General features: G+C 42.4%; 1 protein-coding gene across 2 annotated transcripts in view; it reads right to left on the reverse strand.

The window, feature by feature from the left end:
• The window catches only part of LOC110491103 (nucleolar protein 4-like), a 142,470-nt gene extending 126,147 nt beyond the window's left edge, over window positions 1–16,323 (reverse strand). The window contains exon 1 of one of the 2 annotated variants that reach the window (XM_036947269.1): window positions 15,118–16,323. In XM_036947269.1, the coding sequence (XP_036803164.1) occupies window positions 15,118–15,456 (339 nt within the window). In that variant the 5' untranslated portion in view covers window positions 15,457–16,323. The remainder of the gene's footprint in view (window positions 1–15,117) is intronic. The other variant, XM_036947268.1, reaches the window with a different exon arrangement.
• Window positions 16,324–25,737: the final 9,414 nt, after the last annotated feature.

The following is a 25,737-nucleotide window of genomic DNA, read 5'->3' on the forward strand; positions in this document are numbered from 1 at the left end:
TGTCTTTGTGCAGAATTGTTTGTTGTAAGTGCTTGTGCACATTGTTGTCTGGTGCGCGACAGGTTTTGTACCCATACGTTGTTATTCTGGATGCCGGTGGTTTGTCAGTATCTGATGTGACCACCATTTTCCTTATGCAACATGTCACATCTCCTTCGCATAGAGGAGGTGATCAGGCTGTTGATTGTGGCCCGTGGAATGTTGTCCCACTCCTCTTCAACAGCTGTGCAAAGTTGCTGGATATTGACGGGAACTAGAACACGCTGTCGTACGCGTCGATCCAGGTCACCTCAAACATGCTCAATGGGTGACGTGTCTGGTGAGTATGCAGGCTGTGGAAGAATTGGGGCATTTTCATCTTCCATAAATTGTGAACAGATCCATGCAACATGGGGCCGTGCATTATCATGCTGAAACATGAGGTGATGGAGGCGGATGAATGGTGTGACAACGGGCCTCAGGATCTCTTCACGTTATCTCTGTGCATTCAAATGGCCATCAATAAAATGCAATTGTGTTTGTTGTCCGTAGCTTATGCCTGCCCATACCATACCACCCCAATGCCACAATGAGGCACTCTGTTCACAAAGTTGACATCAGCAAACTGCTCGCCTGGTGGACATTCCTGCATGCCAATTGCATGCTCGCTCAAAACTTGAGACGTCCATGGCATTGTGTTATGTAACAAAACTGCACATTTTAGAGTGGCCTTTTATGGTCCCCAGGTGCACCTCTGCAATGATCACGCTGTTTAATCAGCTTATTGATATGCCACACCTGTCCGGTGGATGGATTGTCTTGGCAAAGGAGAAATGCTCACTAACATGGACGTAAACAAATTTGTGCCCAAAATGTTAGAGAACTACAGTCCAACCTGCTTCTTCCAGTGCCAAGTCCGCTGCCACCAGTACCTGTCCTGCTTCACCCTCAGCCCAGTCCGCTGCCACCAGTACCTGTCCTGCTTCACCCTCAGCCCAGTCCGCTGCCACCAGTACCTGTCCTGCATCACCCTCAGCCCAGTCCGCTGCCACCAGTACCTGTCCTGCATCACCCTCAGCCCAGTCCGCTGCCACCAGTACCTGTCCTGCTTCACCCTCAGCCCAGTCCGCTGCCACCAGTACCTGTCCTGCTTCACCCTCAGCCCAGTCCGCTGCCACCAGTACCTGTCCTGCTTCACCCTCAGCCCAGTCCGCTGCCCCCAGTACCTGTCCTGCTTCACCCTCAGCCCAGTCTGCTGCCAGCCACCTCCACCAATGCAAAAAACTTGATTGGTTTGATAAGTGGCAATGTGTCACTAGTTTCTATATATACACTCTGCTGTACTCTAGCCCTTTTTATCTTCTTTCTAAAATGAGGGTCTCGCCTCAAATCAGATCGAGCATTACCACACGGTTGCTGGTGTCTCACAAACCACTCCCTTCCTTATTATCCCTACTGTGTTAGAAGTTCAAAAGGGCGATCGAACTTGTGCAATAGCCTACACTTTCTATGTTAATTTGGATGGGGGGATTTAAAGCCTATCAGTCTATTTGGGAGTAGAGCCTATAGCCTTTAGCCTACAATAGAACATCATGCATTCAAATGTTTGAACTTGTAACGTGGCTGCAGGAACTTCTAAACACGGCTGCATTAGATCTGTCGGATATAAAGATGGCCAATGGCAGTGTAGGCGGTAAGGTAATACAAGGAGCTGCTTGTGAATTCCACATCTGACACCACCAAAACCACCGCTATGCGGGTGTCAACCAACTCCAATCTAATTGAATCGAGCACAAGAACTGTTAGTTATTTTCTAGTGTATCCTCTGTTTGCATGGATGTGGTCATATGTTTGGCTCCTGTTGTGTCATTCACTCAGAATCCGTCAGTCAGCCCCTAGGGGCTGTGTGTGTGTGTGTGTGTGTGTGTGTGTGTGTGTGTAAGGTTTCACATGTGTCATTAATAGACATGTTTCTATATATCAACCAATTGTTTGAATGAGTTTTGGTTTTAGGTCAATCTTTCTTTACTTTTAATAAGTAAAACTTGTCATACATGTGATGTATTTATAATTCTATCAGGAAATATGCAGTCCACAAGAAACCACAACAGATAACTGATCATTTAAGATACTCATTACATAAACAAGGTAAGTATAGTACAGTAATAAACCTCATTAGAACAACACTTCTATATGTTATGATTGCTACCATAATGCTACCATAATCCTTCCATTAACTCAGGTGATCTGAAGTTCACCAATGTGGAAAATAATAACACTTTTGGAGACTATAACAGTTGTTGAGAAATGTTATTCGAGGCTGGATAGTGTAATCTAGCCCTGATTATCTATGAGGAGAGTCATTGTTATTTTCAATGTTTTTCAGCATATCATAATAAATAATGACTAATAAAACACTCATATTATGAAGAAGAACCCTACCTTTTTCTCTTTTCCTTATATTTCATCTCCCCCTTCTTCCCTTCCTGCTTGCAACGCCAGGATATTGGTTTTGACTCCCAGGACCACCAATGTATTCACCCCTGACTGTATGTCCCTTTGGATAAAAGCATCTGCTAAATGGCATATATTATATTATTATCATATACTGTATATTATGTTTCAGTATGCTGCCATTTCAGTATATCGTTTCATAATGGTGTTTCAGCATGCTGTCATTTCAGTATGCTGCGGTTTCAGTATCCAGTATGCTGCTGTTTCAGTATTCCAGTATGCTGCTGTTTCAGTATTTCAGTATGCTGCCATTCCAGTATATCGTTTCATAATGGTGTTTCAGCATGCTGTCATTTCAGTATTCCAGTATGCTGCGGTTTCAGTATTCCAGTATGCTGCTGTTTCAGTATTCCAGTATGCTGCTGTTTCAGTATGCTGCTGTTTCAGTATTTCAGTATGCTGCTGTTTCAGTATGCTGCTGTTTCAGTATTCCAGTATGCTGCTGTTTCAGTATTTCAGCATGCTGTCATTTCAGTATTCCAGTATCAAATCAAATCAAATCAAATTTATTTATATAGCCCTTCGTACATCAGCTGATATCTCAAAGTGCTGTACATAAACCCAGCCTAAAACCCCAAACAGCAAGCAATGCAGGTGTAGAAGCACAGTATGCTGCGGTTTCAGTATTCCAGTATGCTGCTGTTTCAGTATGCTGCTGTTTCAGTATTCCAGTATGCTGCTGTTTCAGTATTTCAGTATGCTGCTGTTTCAGTATTCCAGTATGCTGCTGTTTCAGTATGCTGCTGTTTCAGTATTCCAGTATGCTGCTGTTTCAGTATTCCAGTATGCTGCTGTTTCAGTATTCCAGTATGCTGCTGTTTCAGTATGCTGCTGTTTCAGTATTTCAGTATGCTGCTGTTTCAGTATACTGTTGACAGTTCACAGACGTGACAGTGGACCTACACACTACTTCCACTTGTAGAGGGAGTACACAGGTTTACTGGTATCACTGGCAAAGCAACCATTTTGCACAGCTTCTCCAATTAGATCTTTCAGCAGAACTGTGTGTTGGAGTGTATTTACAAAACCAATCTTTAAGTACAAAAGTACTTGAAGTTGTCACAGGGTAGAAAAACGTTCACGAACATGTTCTCTGTCATTTATTTCATTGGAGAGGTTAGAGCGGGTGAGAATGAGATGGAGAAGAAACTGTAGTGTAGAGAAGTGAACTTTCCTTAAGAACTAGATTTCTGACATTTCACAGTGTACTGAATGGTCACTGAGCATTCATTTCATTCAAGGTCTATAGGCTAAATACTGTAACAAGACGTGTGTAAATGACACCAAATGACATCCATTATACTATGGGAACATACTCCCAAGCTAAATGACATATTATTCAGTAGATTCTGAGACAAGATGATCGTGTAATGGCAAAGTAACTTTCTTCCTCTCTGCGTGAAGCCAGAACTGAAGTTTGACTCAGGAGTGTGGGCACTGAGCACGCTCAGTAGGGAGGGTACTCACTGACACTAATCCAATTAAAATACTGGTTCAAACCAATCAATAATCCTGTCGTGCACGCGCACGCTCTCACACACAGTGTGCAAAGACATAAACCTTAACTCACTATCATGATTCCTTTCCTGGCCCTTGAGGTCAGAACCATGGTGCTGATGCTGATTTTCATTGTGAGCCTCTAATCAGGGGTTGATTCACACTTGGGACACCACAGGAGTAGAATCTGGGCAATCTGTGACAATCAATCAATCAGTCAATCAACTACCAGGAATAAAAGACAACCAGCAGGCTCAGAGTCAGATTTGAGTATCCTTCCCTGCTCTATGTGACAGATAGCTAACACCTGACAACATCTTTACTCCTGAACACTGGCAAGTACTGTGCTTACCTGGCACTAACCCCATAGTTCTCTGGTCAAAATTAGTGCCCTATATAGGGAATAGGGTGCCTGTTTGGACGCACCGAGTGCGGATTTATACCTTCCAGACCCAGGTACAAATCACACAACAGCGCTCCAGGTCTTCTTCCAGACAGTCATTTCACAGAGAGTGTAATCTATCCCTGATTATCTAAGAGGAGAGTCAAACCTGCATGCCTGCTCCTGATAGCCACAGTGTGAGGATACCATCTCTCATTAAAATCAATCTGTTCCACCACCGTGCGGGTTTCAGCACACAGAGAAGCTCCATATAGATACACTTTCTTTTCCTTAAAAAGCAGATTGTCAGCTTGAAGCTTCACACAGGCTTCATAGCACATAGTTGGGGCTGCCGTTCTTGTCTCCTGCCTGCTATGCTGTTTGATGAATATGCTGCTTAAAGGGATAGTTCACCCTAATTATGCACAAAATACTATATGACAGCAAATCACATCTTATTTGTCACATGCGCCGAATACAACAGGTACAATGCAATACAACCTTACTGTGAAATGCTTACTTATAAGCCCTTAACCAAAAATGCAGTTAAGGGGAAAAAAATGGTAAGATGGTAATTGATGGTAAAAAAAAATGGTAATTTACTCAAATAAACTGAAGTAAAAAAATTACAAAATTTAAATAACAAAAATAATTAATTAAGGAGCAACAAAATAACAGTAGCGAGGCTATATACAGGAGGTACCGGTACAGTCACTGTGCGGGGGGCACCGGTTAGTCGAGGTAATATGTACAGTTGAAACTCATTTTTCAACCATTCCACAAATTTCTTGTTAACGAGCTACAGTTTTGGCAAGTCGGTTAGGACATCTACTTTGTGCATGACACAATTAATTTTTCCAACAATGTTTTACAGACAGATTATTTCACTTATAACTCACTGTATCACAATTCCATTGGGTCAGAAGTTCACATACACTAAGTTGACTGTGCTTTTAAACAGCTTGGAAAATTCCAGAATATTATGTCATGGCTTTACCTTGATTAGATAAGTATTCAATACATGTTAGAAACACCTTTGACAGCGATTACAGCTGGGGCTTCTTGAGTTTATTTATTTTTATTTTATTTTATTTCACCTTTATTTAACCAGGTAGGTAGGCCAGTTAAGAACTAGTTCTCATTTACAACTGCAACCTGGCCAAGATCAAGCAAAGCAGTGCGACACAAACAACACAGTTACACATGGGATAAACAAACGTACAGTCAATAACACAATAGAAAAATCTATATAAGTACATTTAAGGCTGTGTTTACACAGGCAGCCCAATTCTGATATTTTTTTCCACTAATTCGTCTTTTGACCAATCAGATCAGCTTTGAAAAAGATATGTGAAAAGATGTGATGTGATTGGTCAAAATACCAATTAGTGGAAAAAAATATAGAAATAGGGCTGTCTGTGTAAAATGCAGCCTAAGAGTCATGCACACCTGGATTGAAGCACTTTTGGCAGCGATTACAGACCCAAGTTTCCTGGGTATGATGCTACAAGCTTTGCACACCGGCATTTAGGGAGTTTCTCCCATTCTTCTCTGCAGATCCTCTTAACCTCTGTCAGGTTGGATGGTCAGCATCGCTGCAAGTCCGGGCTCTGGCTGGGCCACTCAAGGACATTCAGAGACTTTCAAGTTATCTTTACTGTCCCAATTGGGAAATTTGTTGTGCAGTCAGGGTTCAACAATACATTTTAAAAAACATTTAATTTCATGAGCAGATTCAGAAAGTTTATGACCTGTGGGATGCAGGAGTTCTTGTTTCTGTTGCTATTGCGTTTGGGAAGTCTGAAAGGACAACCTGAGGGGAGAAGCACAACATGGTAGAGGAGGACAGTCTAGTCTTACCTCTCCTCACCACATGCTTTCTGAATGTCACAGAGTTGTGCCTGTTGCACCCCGATGACCTTGCCAAGCCAGGCCACCATCAAGAACATCAATATGGATTCAATAAAACTCAATATAACAGTGTCATCATTGTCTTACTGACATTAAAAGAGTTCATCTTTCTCAACAACAAAAAAGGTCTGCTGTCCATTTTTACAGACGGCATCTGTGTTCTCCTCAAACGGCAACTTCTTTTCCAACACCGTTCCCAGGTACTTGTAGGTACTGACAAGCTCAATGTCATTTTCCATGACCATGTTGGGTGTGGGGTTCAGTGGCTGCCTTCTGAAGTCAATGGCCATATCTTTAGTTTTGGAGACATTCAGTTGGAGGAAGGCCCATGCTCAGACTTTCCATCCTGTAGGAGACTGACGATGACCGAGTCACCAGCAAACTTGATGATGTGCCTTTTTTCCTATTCGCTACAACAGCCATTAGTGTAGAGTATGTACAGGAGAGGAGAGAGCACACAACCTTGTGGAGATCCAGTGGAGGAGCAGAGCTGCTTCGACATGACGCCACTTGTTGGGACCGGTCGGTAAGGAAGTCCACTATCCAGCCCACAATGCTCACGTCCAGCTTGAAGTGGGAGAGGAGCTTCTCTGCTAGTATGTGAGGCTGGATAGTATTTAAGGCAGACGAGAAGTCGATGAACAGAAGCCTTGCATGGATTTTTGGGCCCTCCAGGTGCTTGCAGAGGAAGTTGAGTAGGGTTAGAGTAGCGTCCTCCACCCCCCCGCTTGGCCGTGTAAGCAAACTGCAGGGGTTCCCGGGAATTCTCAACCTGACGCAGTATATCCTTCTTGATTAGCTTCTCAAATGATGTCACGAATCCCGCTTCCTGAGTCTGTGTTTGCCTGTGTTTCTGTCCTGGAATGTGTTTCCGGTGTCCTGGAACGCACCCTGTCTGGTTGCCGGGCGAATTAGCTTGTTGGGAGATCGATGTTCACCCGCACCTGTATCCCATCAGTAATCTGCACACCTGTCCTGATCATCACCTCTCCCCTTCAAAAGCGCTGACCTGACATCCATTCCCTGCCGAATCGTTAGCCATGAACAGTATGTTGTGCCAGAGTATCAGCCTCAAGTTGGATAGAATTTGTTTTGTTGTTTGTTACGTATTGCTTGCCTTGAACTTACCTCTGTTTGTTCTGTCTTCAGTTACTCACCCGGATCATTTACCCCATTCCCGCCTGGTCGTCAGAGGATTCCGCTTCCCCATTGGAACCACCTATTTACTCCCATCGACTCACCACCGCTACCCGCTACACCACCTGGATATATCTACCCATTCACATTCACTTGTAAATAAATACTCACCTTCTTCCTACTCTCCTTGTCCTGGTCTGCTTCTGGGTTCGATTTTGAAGAAACGTGACAAATGATTTCATCACCAAGGATGTCAGTGCCACTGGCCTGAAGTTGGGGATTTGCTTTTTGCCACGGGAACAACAGTATCATGCAGTTGTTCTGCACATGACTTAAGGTCTTTTTAACTTTGGTCTGTCTGAATAGGCTGGTGACAATCTGGCAGCTCTAGCAGGGGAGAAATTTGAAAGGTGGCATCCTATGACGGTGCCACGTTGAAAGTCACTGAGCTCTTCAGTAAGGCCATTCTACTGACAATGTTTTTCTATGGAGACTGCATGGCTGTGTGCTTGATTTTATACACCTGTCAGCAAATTGCCGAACCACTAATTTGAAGGGGTGTCCACATACTTTTGTATATATAGTGTATGGGGGACAGAGGATGGGGTAGTCATTCACAAATGACTGATGTCAATCCCTATTAATTCACACACTGTGAGTCCATGTAACTTATGTGATTTGGTAAGCCAAATTTGACAATGATAAAAAAAAAAAAAATCACAATGAAATCTATTTCAATGACACGTTGTAATGCAACAAAATGTGACAAAATCCTGGGGTGGGGGGGGGGGGGGGGTGAATACTTATGATACCTACTGTAGGTACTATTGACTGTGGGTGAACTTTGTCTTTAATTCTACAGAGGAACTACTATTACTGTATTACTGTCTGCTAAGGTGTAGTATGCATTTCCTTTACCAGAGGTCTTTATTTTATGTTAAACTGATTGAACGAAATCATACAAAAGCAGTATCCTACACAGAAATACACACATAGTCTCACACACCAGAATACACAAAACCCCAAGCTAACAAAAAACACATTCATAGTAAAATATAGAAAGAACACAGATGAGACCAGAGAAGTAGAACGCTCCAGACCGGACCTCAGAGGGAGAACTGAACAGCCCCTGAACACTTTGGATGGCCCCTCCATTGAACCCACTCTAAAGTAAGTGGATTTCATTATACTGCATGTGCGTGTCCACGTGTGTGTCCATGTGTGTGTGCGTGCGTGTCCACGTGTGTGTCCGTGTGTGTGTGTGTGTGTCCGTGTGTGTGTGTGCGTGTCCGTGTGTGTGTGTGCGTGTCCGTGTGTGCGTGTCCGTGCGTGTCCACGTGTGTGTCCGTGTGTGTGTGTCCATGTGTGTGTGTGTGCGTGTGTGTGTGTGCGTGTCCACGTGTGTGTGTGTGTGTGTGTGTGTGTGCGTGTCCGTGTGTGCGTGAAGACAGGCGGATCCACAGAGCGGACAACAAAAAACGAACTTATCCCCTGCCTCATCCCATCCCATCTCTCTCTCGTTATTTAGTTCTCCCACTCCTTTCTCTCCTACATCACTCTCTCTGTAACACAATTACTGCCAGTCAACGATTTACAGCTGCACAGCCAGCAGATAGCTGTTCACACACTCACACCAAGGTTGTTATAGTTTTGTGTTTTTAATTCTATTCGTTTTCTATTTTTATTTGAAATTCAGTTTCGTTTCAGTTACTTTTACGACTTGATTTACTAGTTTTTATTCAGTTTTAGTTTGATAAAACATTTATATTTTGTTTTTACATGGTTTTGTTTTAGTATTAGGGACAGGATGTACAGGTTGTATTTCTTCCCTGTTAGTTAGTGGTAGGCAGTAGTAGTCTCGGACATCCCACAACGGGATTCTCTTGGATATAAAAAATGAAATAATAATTCAATCATACAGACAACTCTCCCAAAAAAAAAGTTTGGGTAGGCGGGCCAAGCCTGAAAAATCTAAAGGCGCGTTCGAGAGGATCACTTTTGTCAAGTCAGTGGCCATTATTGGTCGCCGCCTTCCAAAGTCTGTTGCATTATGGGGATAAACATTTTCTGACTTGCGCCTACATGACGACTGCATGATCTTTACAAAAACCATGTGATCAAAGTTCATGAAGTTTCGACTGCAGTCGACTGCAAGTTTCTGCAGTTTCTCTTCACCAACTTCCTCCTGCAGACAACACCTGCATTGTGGGAGGCTCTATTGTCAACCAATCATTAGGGTGTTTTTGTTTGACACACCCAGACGTGACCAAAGACTTGACTGAAACAGGAACCAACATTGCACGATTCATGTATACAGTAGACAAATTAATGTGATATTTGAGGCCCTCTAACAAATTACTGGTAAAGTGCTAAATAGTACACTTTTTTTCTCTACAAACCAACAGCTGACACATTGAGGGAATCTTTCATTTCACCTCAACCCCTCCAGCTCCACAACCCAACCCTAACCCTACCCCCCCCCCCCCCCCCCCCCCCCCCCCCCCCCGCCATGCTCGTCCCCGCTGGGAGTGACTTTCACTGGGTGACTGCTGTGACTGCAGCCCCTCGGTTTGGAGAGGGGAGCATGCCCCCTGCTTCACCCCGGCCCTGCAATTAACGCCCTCCTACTGTCCCCCAACAGACCCACTGGGCCTCAGAGGGCAGAGGCGGGGGGAGGAGCCACACAACCAGAGGCCTTCCCATTCACGTCAATTTAGTCTTATTTATTTCTGCGGGATAAGGGGCCCTTTGAGATTGGAGATCCCAGGTCTGATAAGGGGGCCGTCCCAATTAAGTTACCCCCGCGGGCCACCATTAAACCCCAGGCCATCGACACGTCGCCGCCACGGAGGACAGCAGGAGGAGGAGGAGGAAATAGGAGGAGAGAGAGGAAGGGGTGGAAAGTAGATACACACACAGAGAACACACAGCGCATCCTCCCATCACACACCCCCAACATGAGCATACATCACACATGAACACACAAATAGCTCCTCAAACACACAGACAAACAAAACAGACAGATAGTTTTACACAGACAGGGCAAAATAGACAGGAAACACAAACTAACCCTTGAAACATTTGATACTGTAAGAGCCATCTCAGTTTCCAGTGCTGTATACTCCAGTATGTCTATTTCTATTATCCTGTTTTTCCTCCTCAGCCCAGAAGGGGAACAGAGGATGGGTTGTGACTGAGCCATGGGTTTTGTTCATTAGGGCATCCAGCAGAAAACGTTAAGAAGTGTTTTTGCAACAGAAAACAAAAAATGAATGTTTCTTAATGGACAACTCCAGGTTGTCCTTCCTGGTTTCAGTCCATTTTCTTATGTTTGGTGCTTAATGAACATGGCCCTGTAGTGTGGGGCTGCTGCTGGACACGGCTCTGACCGGGACAGACGCTCATGTGACCCTATGGGGAAAAATTAGTTCTATTGCTGGTAATTGCACATGATGCCAAACACAGAAACCTCATTGATGGCCATCTGTCTCCTATTTCCACGGACATACGGATATCCTGTTTGACTGTCTTAAATAACGTTCTGACTGACTCCTACTGCAGTAGGAGTCAGTCACTTCTACTCTTAATACCTGACCTGAGAACAGCTAAACTGGGGCCAAATCAAGCATCGCAGAGTAAGTAGATGATTTAGGATCAGTTTTGCCTTTTAAATCACAGTGGATACAATTAAAATGGACATGGGGGACCTGATCCTAGATCAGCACTCTGAGACACTTGATACATATGGCCCCAGGAGAATGAAAAGGCTTGCTAATTTCTATGACCAAATACAATAACTCAAGTCTTTGTATAAACAGAACATTGCACTGTTTTCTGTCCCCTCTTTCTCTCTATCCTCTCATCCCTCTCTGGTTTAGATTAAAGAATGCAGCTGAGAGACAGCGTGTTGAGAAGAGCATGAGGACAGAGCAGCAACAGACAGCATGTTGAGAAGAGCATGAGGACAGAGCAGCAACAGACAGCATGTTGAGAAGAGCATGAGGACAGAGCAGTTGACAGACAGCATGTTGAGAAGAGCATGAGGACAGAGCAGCAACAGACAGCATGTTGAGAAGAGCATGAGGACAGAGCAGCTGACAGACAGCATGTTGAGAAGAGCATGAGGACAGAGCAGCAACAGACAGCATGTTGAGAAGAGCATGAGGACAGAGCAGCAACAGACAGCATGTTGAGAAGAGCATGAGGACAGAGCAGCAACAGACAGCGTGTTGAGAAGAGCATGAGGACAGAGCAGCAACAGACAGCATGTTGAGAAGAGCATGAGGACAGAGCAGCTGACAGACAGCATGTTGAGAAGAGCATGAGGACAGAGCAGCAACAGACAGCATGTTGAGAAGAGCATGAGGACAGAGCAGCAACAGTTGATCAAACTGCACTTAGCCAAGGCAGGCCTCTCTAAGAGCAGGAGTAGTAGGTGAGAGAGAGAGGGAGGAAGAGAGAGAGAGAGTGGCAGGAAGAGAGAGGGGGGGGCGAGCGAGCGAGCGAGAGAAAGATCGAGAGAGAGAGAGCGAGAGGGAGGAAGAGAGAACGAGAGAGAGGGAGGAAGAGAGAACGAGAGAGAGGGAGGAAGAGAGAACGAGAGAGAGGGCCCTCTGCCAGTGGAGGAAAGAGAAAAGCGTTAAGACCTATTAATAGGAGCCGCCGAGACGCTGGTGTCAACTCCATGTGATGGCTAAGCTGTGGTGCTGCTTCCTCTCAGCAACACACACTAATTTCTCTTCCCCTCTTTCTCGCTCCGTCCCTCTCTATTTTTCTCTCTCTTTTTCACTGCCTCGTCTTCGCTCTTCCTAATGCCGTGCCTGTCCCATTGTTCCTCTCTCCCTTTGTCCGACAGTTTTTCAATGTGCTGCTACTGTGCTACACCTCTGTCCTGCTGTCTCACCCCACTCTCTCTTAATAAGATCACACCTTGACCCTTTTCATACTATCGTGCCGACCTGAATCCTACTGTGCTGGCTCGTAATGTTTTGGTTCGGGTCAGGAATGTGAAAAGGCCACCTGTTTTTCCTTCACTAAGTGTTGATTCAGATGATCTTATCCTCCGTTGTCATCATGCATGCTAAAGGTCACATTTCTTACAGAGTTCCTGCTAGAGGAGCCTTTTCTGTCTTTGATTTGCCATCTGACGGCTGGATGCTTCTCCTAAAAACATTAGTCTGAAGTCTATTTTCTACACTAGAGTGATGCCATCCTTCAGAGCAGTTTAATAAAAACCTACCGAAGATGATCCACACTGTCCAGACATATAATTATGTGCCAACACAGGAAGTGAAGGAGCAGTACTACATGGCTGCCTGTTGCACAAACATTGAATACCTGTATGTGAGGGAATTACACACACTTACACACATTTTCACCCATCATAAAACACACTCTAGTCTGTTGTGCGAACATGCACGCACACATGTACACACACGCACTTGCACACAGGTTGAGAGCGGGTTCAGTGTGTGTGGCGTCCTCCATCCAGGTTTCTCCAGGCCTCAGGCAGCTTTCCAGTGCTCTGGCCTCATTCATCCACACACTGCCTACCATGCCATGGCTCTACTGGCACTTAGAACACATTTACAATCTGCTCACTCAGGAATCTCACATATAAACCACACACACACACACACACACACACACACACACACACAAAAACAACTTACCCATCTAAAAACACACATTCACCCTCCCTTCCACAAACAAACAGACACACACACCCACACTAACAGTCCAATTTACAAGTGGTCAAAACCGCCAATAGAAAACAAGCAGTGAGGGTGAAAGCTCACGCATCTTAACAGAACCCCGAAGGGAGCAAGACTGTGTTTCCATCATCACTATTGATCTATCTCTCCTGCGTTAAACCTACAGTACTCTCCACTTGTCGTGACCCACTGAAATAAATAAAATAGCAGCAGGTCTGGGTGAGAGCAAACTGCCTCACACAGTCAGTCAAAATATGACCCTGCTGCCTCAAGACAAAAAGCAGACTTACCGCTTCTGCCTTAGCTTCTGCCAAGACGCTGCAGTGAGTGGGGTTGGCTCTGTGTTTAGCTGAGAGCGGAATAACAGCTCCTTCAAAAATGTTCTGTATCCAGCCTGCACAAATTAGCCTACTATCGGAGTTCAGCAAGTCAACAAGTCATATGACTGTCTGTCTGCCTGTAGCCAAAAGCTGGGTAACTAATGTATTTTTGCGATTGCATTTTGAGTATATTTAAGGCATGTATTGTATAATATCTTTCTACAGAGAAACTTTCAACAGTGGCCATTTACAAATGTTCCAAAAGCAATCAGAGAGAGCCTTGACCCCGTTTGGAATAGAAATAACAGACTCTGCACTTGTCTAGCAGCATGTCCCCTATAGATGACCAGACTCTCCATTGAATCCTTTCAGACAACCTCAATGAAGTCAGCTCAGAGGAGAAGGAGATGTGGATGGAGAGAGAAAGAAAGAAAGGTAGAAAGAAAGGTAGAAAGAAAGAAAGAAAGAAAGAAAGAGAGAGAGAGAGAGAGAGAGAGAGAGAGTTTCAGAATAGCCTGTTCAAATCTAGGACAGACACATTATCAAGAGGGGAGCAGACAGGAGCGCAACCCTTTCATGTGACTCAGATGCTGAGGCATGTAAATAAGCAGCAGCAAACAGGTGCATTAGACAAGCTCAGCAGGTGAATGGGTGACTGTGAAATGTGTAATCATCTCTGGAAATCCTTGATGTTGATGCATGATCTTTAGTTGTCCCTGTCTGAACCTGGATCTATATAAACTGGCATTGAGGTTACATTGTCATTTATAGTCCCAGATGTCTATCTTTTCAGGCCAGTTTACCCCCCTCAACCTTCAATACAAAACCTTATTAGAAGAAAATGTAAAGAATAGGCTGCACAAATTCAATTGTAGAATGACTGTCACAAAGGTGAAATAGAATGAGTTCTTAAATTTGTCAGCTGTACCCATGTCTGCATCACATATTTTAATATTCATCATAGAAGGGCTATTTGAAATTAAGCATTGAATTGATTTGATTCATAAATGGACAATATAATGTAAATATTGGGAACTGGCAAATGTACTCTATGCCAGGAATGAAATATCTCATACGAATGTAGTTTTTTTTTAACCGGTATTTTATCATTTATTTGCCCCCCCTCAGCTGCCAATGTGAGCTACAAACGCATGGACAAGGGCTAGCGGTGGGATGGGCATCTATATATACCTTCTCTCTCTACCCCGTCTCTTCAGCAACACGACAACCATCAAAACGCAATCGGTCCAACCAATGTGGCTTGGACGCCTGCAAGCAAACACACACACACACACACTTGACTATCATGCCATCAGTTGTCTCTTGATATGGGCTTGTAGCCTAATTTGTCTTTGCTGCAAAAATCCTTGTCTATCATTATTATCAGGGCGATGCTATTTGCGCAAACCGGGTGGTAGCTTAATATAGAAGCGCTGTACGCATAGTGGCACTGCCTGGCCCATGACAGCAGGGACAGGAATGAATGACTGACAACTTAAGATAAGAACGGCCTATTGGGGTGGATCAGAGGTCCAGGGAAAGTTATGGTAGAGCAACCGTAGCGTGCGAGGACTCAATAGATACATTTATATGGGCAAATATGGGCATCATAGACCACACACACATTTACGCGCAGAGCAATGAAAGAGGAACATTTACTAACCGTCACCTTGATGGGGACGTACAGGACAGGTATGTCAGTGGCTCCATTCTTGTTCAGGTCCCCTTGAATGGTCCCGACCTGGAACCCTTTGGATTTCACCCAGAATTTGAATTTGGCGTTGATGTGGTTGCTCTCGATGTAGACCGCGTCGGAGTCGTCGGTGTGTAAAAGGGTCTGGAGAATCTTATTGTATTTTCGCCGGGTGACTGTCTTTGTTTTACCCGAGTCCCCGTAAGTACGGAGACACCAGTCCTGAAATTCGCCGAACATCTCTCCTTCCAACACCACCGGGTTTCTGCTCATTTTGGGTAAATTCAAGCTGGGTTTTTTCATTGACATGGTTTCTCTCTGATGTCCCGTGTCTTTTTAAATAGGAGGACAGGGTCTTTCCAAATACTAATAATCCACTATTTTATTCGATGTATGTTTCAAATAACCGTTAAATGTATCTCTCTTGGCTAGAAAGTGATCAACATATGACTTAGATTGATATTCCTGCGAACAATGAGGAAGGATTCCGTATCAGGCTATGAAGATTGGTGTGATCTCTCTCACACCTGTTAGCAGAAAACGTTCGCCTCCTGTCCCAAAGGGTAATAACAAATGTCAGTAGCTCATATCCTGCTCTGAGGAACTGAAAGAGGGGCCGTCCTAAGAAACGGGTATCTCCCACCTGTGTGTCAATGGTCTCCCAGCTAATAAAGATTCGCCGTTTGAATATCACAATTTTACTGTCCCGGAGTAGACAATCAAACGTGGTAGAATATTTTACATAAATAAGGCTACAGAATGAGACAGAGGCCATATATTGCACAGGTCCGCTACTAATTAGAAGGATAGATAGCAGCCCGTGCTGTCGTGATACCTTCCTCCTCCCAACTCCACCCGACACCTACTGTATTCCACCTGTTTGAATCGAACTTGAATGCCGCCGTCCCGAACCATCTCCTGTAAGGCAAATCAAAGCGCATCGATGTCTCTCCTAGATAAAGCTTTAAATTGATAAAGTATACATGTGTGCGAATATTAGGTATTATGTACAGGCTCTTGTTCTTCTCCACTAGATACCACACACCCACAAACCATGTAGCGTTGATGGGACATGTGTGCGCGGAATGGCTCGCTAAAATCCAGGAAGTGCAGTTCCAGAAGCCGAAACGCACAAAGCGGGGCTGCCCGACCGTCCCATGCGGGACTAAAGGGAGCTATTGGCACTGTTTCTTTCGTTTGATGGATATGGACATGAAGAATTAATGTGTGCTTTCCCCCCCACGTTTTCTTTGACCCATTGTAACGAAAACCTATTTCGTATGAAATGCAGGGGTTTGAGCCAGCACACTACAGTGTAAAATATGAGCTATAATTTCAATCAAATTTGAATTTATATTTTATATTTTCACTACCCAGATTGTCATAACTGGATAACCTATTGTATTGGTAGAAAAATAATAATAAATACAATGTATAACGGAATTAAGTAAACCTATGAATTAATTTATTAATAATAATTATAATTATTATTGTTATTATTGTAGGCATAGTCCTCACATATGTTATGTTCATTTGATATGAAAGAGATGGAGAGGGGAGAGTGTTGAAATAGCAGTGCCGGATTCAAACCCATGCTGCAGCTATAAGTGTTCTGGAGGCAGAGTCTTTTATACAGCCAAATCATCCTAGCCCACTATTGTTTTCATTATAAGACAATATTCTGCTTAGAGTGTCTTGACTCCACCTGATCTTTGTTTGTTTTAGAAAGATTGTCAGTTAAACTGTTTTAGTTTTCTCTCAACAGTCAGTGGCCTTTTGTGGCTCCATCCAATCTTGTAGTCAATGAAGCAAAACACAAAAACAATTCTGCTAAAAACACTTTCACACATCAAAATAAGAGAGCCCACACACATCCAATATGCCTGACTTTACTCAAGAGTCCACAAATGCAAGATTGTACCTATTCCTATTCTTCATTCACCAGGCCATGCATATCATTTTGAAGGCTACATTACTGAACATGTCACCTGTATAGTATATCATATAGTAATGGAAAACACAACTGTCTAGATGCTCAGTTTACCTAAATAAGATACCTTACCCAAAAATACTTCCAGACTGTTACAATTTTGATAATAGCTCATAACATCCAATAGATTAGATGAACGGCCTACTTTGGCAGCACAATATGTAAAACATAAGATCCCATTACAGCCCAATCACAAACCACCCAACATAATGTTGGATCAATGGCATTTTATGACCTAGTATATTGACCCACTATTTCTGCTCCCCCAGGTGAAATACATCACAGAACATACAAGGTACATTTAAAAAAAAAAATGAGAACACCACACTCTTAAAAACAAAGGTGCTATCTAGAACCTAAAAGGGTTATTCAGCTGTCCCCATAGGAGAACCCTTTGACTAATCATTTTTGGTTTCAGGAAGAACTCCTTTGGGTTCCATGTAAAACTCTCTGTAAAGGGTTTTAACCCAAAATGATTCTACCTGGAACCATAAAGAGTTATTCATGCAACCAAAAAGGGGTTTCCAATGGAGATAGCCAAAGAACCCATCTGGAACCCTTTTTTCTAAGAGTGTATTGATCTCGCTGTATGCCCATACCATACTACATGTGTATGTACAGTGAATGTCATTCCCCAGATATTAAAGGAAACATTGTAATTCATATATCAGTGTATGTATCCTAGCTGTATGAGGAGAAAGAAAACAATCTGGGGAAATCCCTACACTACTTATACCAGAACTGCAGGGTTAATTCACAACTTGATCCAAAAGCCTCTGATGTTGTGTCAAAGGCTGTATGCTTTAGGACCACACCGGTGGATGCAGTGTTTTTGGGTTGGGCATATCGTTGACTTGGTACAGACAGGAGAATGGGCACTGTGTGACCAAATGGCTGTTTGTATCAAATGAAGGGGCCCTGTCTGGGTGTATAAGCCCTGGGACAGGACATCTCAACCCCCCCCCCCCCCCCCCCCCCCCTATATCTAGTTTTTTGTGTATTGTTAGTGATGGGCTGCATATTGAGATTGTTCAGAAAATGAGATTGCCCTTAAATTTGACAATAAAGACTGCTGTCACCATTAGAGCTCACCATCAATGAAAGATGCCAGATATGTGTCACATGTCCTCATTTCTTGTATACACCAAAATACATTGCAACTTTATTACAGTTCATCTCAAAAGAATGCCTGCCAGTTACCTTGTCCTTTGGCCAGTCAACTAAGTTGAAGTTCCGTTATTAAGGGCTTATCTACAGAGCATCACAGCTTGTGTTGAAGTAAAAGTCATGCTTATTGCTCAATAACTGACCCTAGCAGCCAGTAGGTCAGAGAGGACTAGAGTCCGGCCCATGTAGCCTGTAGAACGGATGTGTGGGATGCTACAAAGGGTTGCTTTGAAACACCATTTAAATGACTGCCTGTCCTCCCTAGTCTCTCACCTCTACCAGTTTTAACAAATTAAGAATACGTAAAGGGAATGGGATTAATAAAAAATAGCATCTAAAATTAACTATAAGTTTCTATATTCCTTATGATGCTATGTAGTTCTATGGTTTGTGCATGAGAGGGGGGCATAGGACACACAACAACGTAGCCTACATCTGTCAGTTCTCTGTCAAAGCATTGCAGCACTGTGCTTGGATACCTGTGTCGATGTGTGCCTGTACAGTCAGTGCATACACATGTGCCTGATGTTGCCACAGTGGTCTCATTGTCTCTGCGTAGTTCCAACCCTCTCTCACCGCTGGTTGTGGGCAGTTGGGGTGACACCTGTTCCTGTGAAAAACAAGGCCCAACCAGGCCTCCAGAGCCCCACCACAGAACCATGGAGGAAACGGAATACAGCAGGGCTCCCAACAACAACTATCAAGACAGGCTACACTCAAAGCTAACGTTGCGTTGGCGTTACATTGACATTCAACCATGTTCTCGGTGTGTTTGTGGGCTCATCTCTGCATGAGTGAGAGCCCCTGCCCCAGAGGAATAAAGCAAAAAAAGCAACAGAGGGGATGAAAATAGAATAGACCTTCACCATGGGAAGTGAAAGTGTATTACAAAACATACCCGTCTTCCTCCTCCCTCATCTGCCTCCTTTCCCCTTTTTCGTCTTGGGGCTCCTGGAACTAAGCGACCGGACGGTTTTTGAGAAAAATTGTTAGTCATGTGCGGTTAACCCTTCATTCCTGTTTCTGTGAAAAGTCTGTTGAAATCATAACCGCTGCCTGGCGCCGGGGCAGCTCTCAACTTTATGGGTCTGTCCTGACTGAGTTGGCTTGTTTTGGTTCTGTTACAGTGAGCCAGTGATTAGTGATTATCTGACACTGTCATTCAAACTTACAATATCTGTCTGTTCTCTGTCAAATAATCTCTTCATCTGTAAAATAAAAAGAACCGACACACTTAAAGGCCCAAGTTAGTCAAAATTCATTTTATATTGTATATCATATGGACAACAGCAGATGAACCTAACACTGTAAAAGTGTAAAAAAAAATATTCTGTGTTATTTCCTGATAGTTGCTGGTAGAAAATGCAATCTACACAGGACCTTCTAATCAGCAGGTTTGCATGGGTGGGAGTTTCATGTCCGGCTTTCCATGGTCATATCACCGTGCTGTAAATTGGTTAATAGACCATAAACAAAGAGAGTTCCAAACCTCTCTACCAATAACAGGCAGTTTTCAGTTTTCCCCTCCCTACTTAGACCACTCCCAGACAGAACTAGCTAAACTCTCGCTTGAGAAATATTTTTTTTGCTAAAAAGCTACTTTTGTCCATTGGGCCTTTAATTGAAAAAGCCTTTAAAGCCTTTAAAACCTTTGATTAGAGTCAGGTGTGTCAGTGCTAGGGCAAAAATAAAAATGTGTACCTCTTTGGCTGCATTTACACAGGCAGCCCAATTCTGATATTTTTTCCACTAAGTGGTCTTTTGACCTACCACATCAGATCTTTTCACATCAGCTTTCTCAGAGGTTATCCGATTGGTCAAAAGACCAATTTGTGAGAAAAAAAAACATTTCTGAATTGGATTGCCTGTATAAATGCAGCCTTTGTGTCCCCAGGACCAGGATTGGGAAACACTGGAGTGTTGTAGTGTGCAAATGCATTTACATTGATATGTACAGAAACATCCCACTGGGTACAAACTGGTTGAATCAACATTGTTTCAACTTAATTTGTCAACATATTGTGACGTGGAATCTACTGTTGTTTTGAGGGTGAAATTTCGACCACAGGATTAAGTCATCATTGTAACCCATTTTCAACATAGACAAACCTTGTATAAAATATGTTGAATTTGTACCTTTGAAACAATGTCAGATCTTCAATGTTATATCCACTATCCGAAAAAAAAAACTATAGGCTGGATAGCACCTCCTACTACAGCTTCATTTGGTCCAGGGTTTTAACCAAGCTCTTCTTAGCATTGATATTTGTCACTGATTACTACCAATGTGCTATTGTGAGAATGATGATTGAGAGATTTCTTAATAACTGAATATATTCACTGCTGCTATTGAAGTCATTCCAAAGAGTAGGTTTAACAGAGCAAATGAAATGTAACCACACTTCATCACTCATATATCATCAATGATGCTATTTAGATCTTTACAGCATTTACAAAGTCATCAACAGCTACTGTTTCAATTCAACCCAAGGTTCCACTAAAAATAGACAATACATATAGGGTTTTAAGCTTTGGTTGATTTCAAATTGGTCAGAAAATGTATAATTGATATATTGGATTGACATCTCTACTAAATCAAATCTAACTTTATTTAAAGCGCATTTCAAGTTTGATTAGATTCCTATTCTTTTGATTTGATTATTAAGTCCTATTCTTTAACCTAGATTTTTGGTTGAGATGGAGACGTGAATCCAACACTATTAATTATTTATTTGTAGACAAACTGGATATTCAATTGTGTTTGGTTGTTAACACAACCAAATATCAACATTTGAAGGAGATGTATCTTCTCTTGGATAGTTACATCTGTGCCACTGACTTACTCTGGCTTTAATGCCACTTTCTCTACAAAGGTAACACTTTGCATAACACGTTACACTGTCATAACGTGTTATGACACTCAGCTGACGTACCTTGTCATTCATTACCTGTTATAATATGGCCAGAACACTGTCATGACACATATTTAAACCTCTTATTGTATTATTTTATAGCTGGTTATGACACTACATAAGAGTGTAAAAACCTATCACACAAGGCAAAGCATTCAATTACACCATAGCCTACGTGTCAACAGAATGTTTATGTTATGTATATATATATTTTTTAATTGACCATATTAAATTCTCATTGTAATTGCGCACACATTGATGTCAGACATGCACCTACCCCAATGGTCTGTTGCTGATGACTGGGATGAATGCAGGAGCAAATGTCAGGAGAAGGACAAGGCACCCTCTTTTTGACTGATGACTGATATAAGGGGATGTACAGTTAAAGTTGGAAGTTTACATACACCTTAGCAAACTACATTTAAACTCAGTTTTTCACAATTCCTGACATTTAATCCTAGTAAAAATTCCCTGTTTTAGGTCAGTTAGGATCACCACTTTATTTTAAGAATGTGAAATGTCAGAATAATAGTACAGAGAATGGTTTATTTCAGCTCTTATTTCTTTCATCACATTCCCAGTGGGTCAGAAGTTTACATACACTCAATTAGTATTTGGTGGCATTGCCTTTAAATTGTTTAACTTGGGTCAAATGTTTTAGATAGCCTTCCACAAACTTCCCACAATACGTTGGGTGAATTTTGGCCCATTCCTCCTGACAGAGCTGGTGTAACTGAGTCAGGTTTGTAGGCCTCCTTGCTCGCACACGCTTTTTCAGTTCTGCCCACAAATTTTCTATAGGATTGAGGTCAGGGCTTTATGATGGCCACTCCAATACCTTGACTTTGTTGTCCTTAAGCAATTTTGCCAAGACTTCGTAAGTATGCTTGGGGTCATTCTCCATTTGGAAGACCCATTTGCAGCCAAGCTTCAACTTCCTGACAGATGTCTTGAGAAGTTGCTTCAATATATCCACATAATTTTCCATCTTCATCATGCCATCTATTTTGTGAAGTGTACCAGTCCCTCCTGCAGCAAAGCACTTCCACAACATGATGTTGCCACCCCCATGCTTCACGGTTGGGATAGTGTTCGGCTTGCAAGCCTCCCCCTTTTTCCTCCCAACATAACAATGGTCATTATGGCCAAACAGTTCTATTTTTGTTTCATCAGACCAGAGGACATTTCTCCAAAAAGTACGATCTCTGTCCCCATGTGCAGTTGCAAACCGTAGTCTGGCTTTTTTTTTCTTTTTTCGGCTTTGGTGCAGTGGCTTCTTCCTTGCTGAGCGGCCTTTCAGGTTATGTCAATATAGGACTCGTTTTACTGTGGATATAGATACTTTTGTACCTGTTTCCTCCAGCATCTTCACAAGGTACTTTGCTGTTGTTCTGGGATTGATTTGCACTTTTCTCACCAAAGTACGTTAATCTCTAGGAGACAGAACGCGTCTCCTTCCTGAGCAGTATGACGGCTGCGTGGTCCCATGGTGTATATACTTTTGTACTATTGTTTGTACAGATGAACGTGGTACCTTTAGGCATTTGGAAATTGCTCCCAGGATGAACCAGACTTGTGGAGGTCTACAATTATTTTTCTGAGGTCTTGACTGATTTCTTTTAATTTTCCCATGATGTCAAGCAAAGATGCACTGAGTTTGAAGGTAGGCCTTGAAATACATCCACAGGTACACCTCAAATTGACTCAAATTATGTCAATTAGCCTATCAGAAGCTTCTAAAGCCATGACATCATTTTCTGGAACAAGCTGTTTAAAGGCACAGTCAACTTAGTGTGTGTAAACTTCTGACCCACTGGAATTGTGATACAGTGAATTATAAGTGAAATCATCTGTATGTAAAAAAATGTTGGGAAAATGACTTGTGTCATGCACAAAGTAGATGTCCTAACCGACTTGCCAAAACTATAGTTTGCTAACAAGAAATTTGTGGAGTTGTTGAAAAAGTTGTTTTAATGACTCCAACCAAAGTGTATGTAAACTTCCGACTTCAACTGTACGTGATAGGTCTATCTGGCTTATATGATTATGGTAGTCATAATGCTTCCTGACAGTTTCATACAGTGAATATTCTTAGTCCAAGTAAAGTGACACTGGATGGTCATAATGCTTCCTGACAGTTTCATACAGTGAATATTCTTAGTCCAAGTAAAGTGACACTGGATGGTCATAATGCTTCCTGACAGTTTCATACAGTGAATATTCTTAGTCCAAGTAAAGTGACACTGGATGGTCATAATGCTTCCTGACAGTTTCATACAGTGAATATTCTTAGTCCAAGTAAAGTGACACTGGATGGTCATAATGCTTCCTGACAGTTTCATACAGTGAATATTCTTAGTTCAAGTAAAGTGACACTGGATGGTCATAATGCTTCCTGACAGTTTCATACAGTGAATATTCTTAGTTCAAGTAAAGTGACACTGGATGGTCATAATGCTTCCTGACAGTTTCATACAGTGAATATTCTTAGTTCAAGTAAAGTGACACTGGATGGTCATAATGCTTCCTGACAGTTTCATACAGTGAATATTCTTAGTTCAAGTAAAGTGACACTGGATGGTCATAATGCTTCCTGACAGTTTCATACAGTGAATATTCTTAGTTCAAGTAAAGTGACACTGGATGGTCATAATGCTTCATGTCAGTGTCATAAAGTGTATTTTCTACAAGTAATTTTTTTTAAAATAAAAAAATCATTTTTTAATTTCACCTTTATTTAACCAGGTAGGCTAGTTGAGAACAAGTTCTCATTTACAACTGCGACATGGCCAAGATAAAGCAAAGCAGTGCGACACAAACAACACAGAGTTACACATGGAATAAACAAACATACAGTCAATAACACAATAGAAAAAAGTCTATGTGCAGTGTGTGCATATGAGGTAAGATAAGGGAGGTAAGGCAATGAATAGGCCATAGTGGCGAAATAATTACAATTTAGCAATTACACACTGGAGTGATAGATGTGCAGAAGATGAATGTGCAATTAAGGATTCTGGGGTGCAATAAGAGTATGGGGATGAGGTAGTTGGATGGGCTATTTACAGATGGGCTATGTACAGGTGCAGTGATCTGTGAGGCGCTCTGACAGCTGGTGCTTAAAGTTAGTGATTTGAGTCTCCAGCTTCTGTGATTTTTGCAATTCGTTCCAGTCATTGGCAGCAGAGAACTGGAATGAAAGGCGGCCAAATGAGGAATTGGCTTTGGGGGTGAATATGATGAAAGAAACACTGTAAAGAATTCATCACATCAACAACGAAGGATTTAAGAAATAAAACTTTCAAACAAAAGTAAACCTCTTTTGTAGGGAAAAAGCTAATTTGAAAAAATTTGGGTTTTAACACTTATTAAGTAGGTGTCATAACCAGCCATACAATAACACAATATATGTCACAACAAGTGTAAATATGTGTCATGACAGTGTTATGACCATATTATGACAGGTTATGACAAGTTATGTCAGCTGTTATGACATATTATGACATGGCGGCACGTAGCCTAGTGGTTAGAGCGTTGGGCCAGTAACCTAAAGGTTGCTGGATCAAATCCCCAAGCTGACAAGGTCTGTCGTTCTGCCTCTAAATAACCCACTGTTCCCCGGTAGGCGGTCATTGTAAATAATAAATTGTTGGTGTTATTCAACCTTAAAATGAGTAACACATCCATGGCCACATTTTGAGGTGACTATACATTTCTTCTTATGTTCTCATAGAGAGCGTGTTCATAGGTTGCAGGTCTATGGAGATGTTCATAATTGCTATAATAATCTGTGCAGAATTTACAACAGCATTGATCACTTGCACTATGTAAGTTCAACTGCAATCCAAGCAGTGGTGGAGAAAGTACCCAATTGTCATACTTGAGTAAAAGTAAAGATACCTTAATGGGAAATGACTCAAGTAAAAGTGAAAGTGACCCAGTAAAATACCATTGGAGTAAAAGTCTAAAAGTATTTGATTTTAAATGTACAGATGTACAAATGTACAGTATCAAAAGTAAATGTAATTGCTCAAATACATTTAAGTATCAATTGTAAAAGGATAAATCATTTCAAATTCGTTATATTAAGCAAACTAGACAGCACCATTTTCATGTTTTATTCATTTACGGATAGCCAGGGGCACACTCCAACACTCAGACATCATTTACAAAATGAGTAATTTGTGTTTAGTGTGTCCGCCAGGTCAGAGGCAGTAGGGATGACCAGGGATGTTCTCTGTTTAATGAGTCCGCCAGGTCAGAGGCAGTAGGGATGACCAGGGATGTTCTCTGTTTAGTGAGTCGGCCAGGTCAGAGGCAGTAGGGATGACCAGGGATGTTCTCTGTTTAGTGTGTCTGCCAGGTCAGAGGCAGTAGGGATGACCAGGGATGTTCTCTGTTTAGTGAGTCCGCCAGGTCAGAGGCAGTAGGGATGACCAGGGATGTTCTCTGTTTAGTGAGTCGGCCAGGTCAGAGGCAGTAGGGATGACCAGGGATGTTCTCTGTTTAGTGAGTCCGCCA

This window comes from Oncorhynchus mykiss, chromosome 16, assembly GCF_013265735.2.
Source record: "Oncorhynchus mykiss isolate Arlee chromosome 16, USDA_OmykA_1.1, whole genome shotgun sequence".
Classification (NCBI taxonomy): Eukaryota; Metazoa; Chordata; class Actinopteri; order Salmoniformes; family Salmonidae; genus Oncorhynchus; species Oncorhynchus mykiss.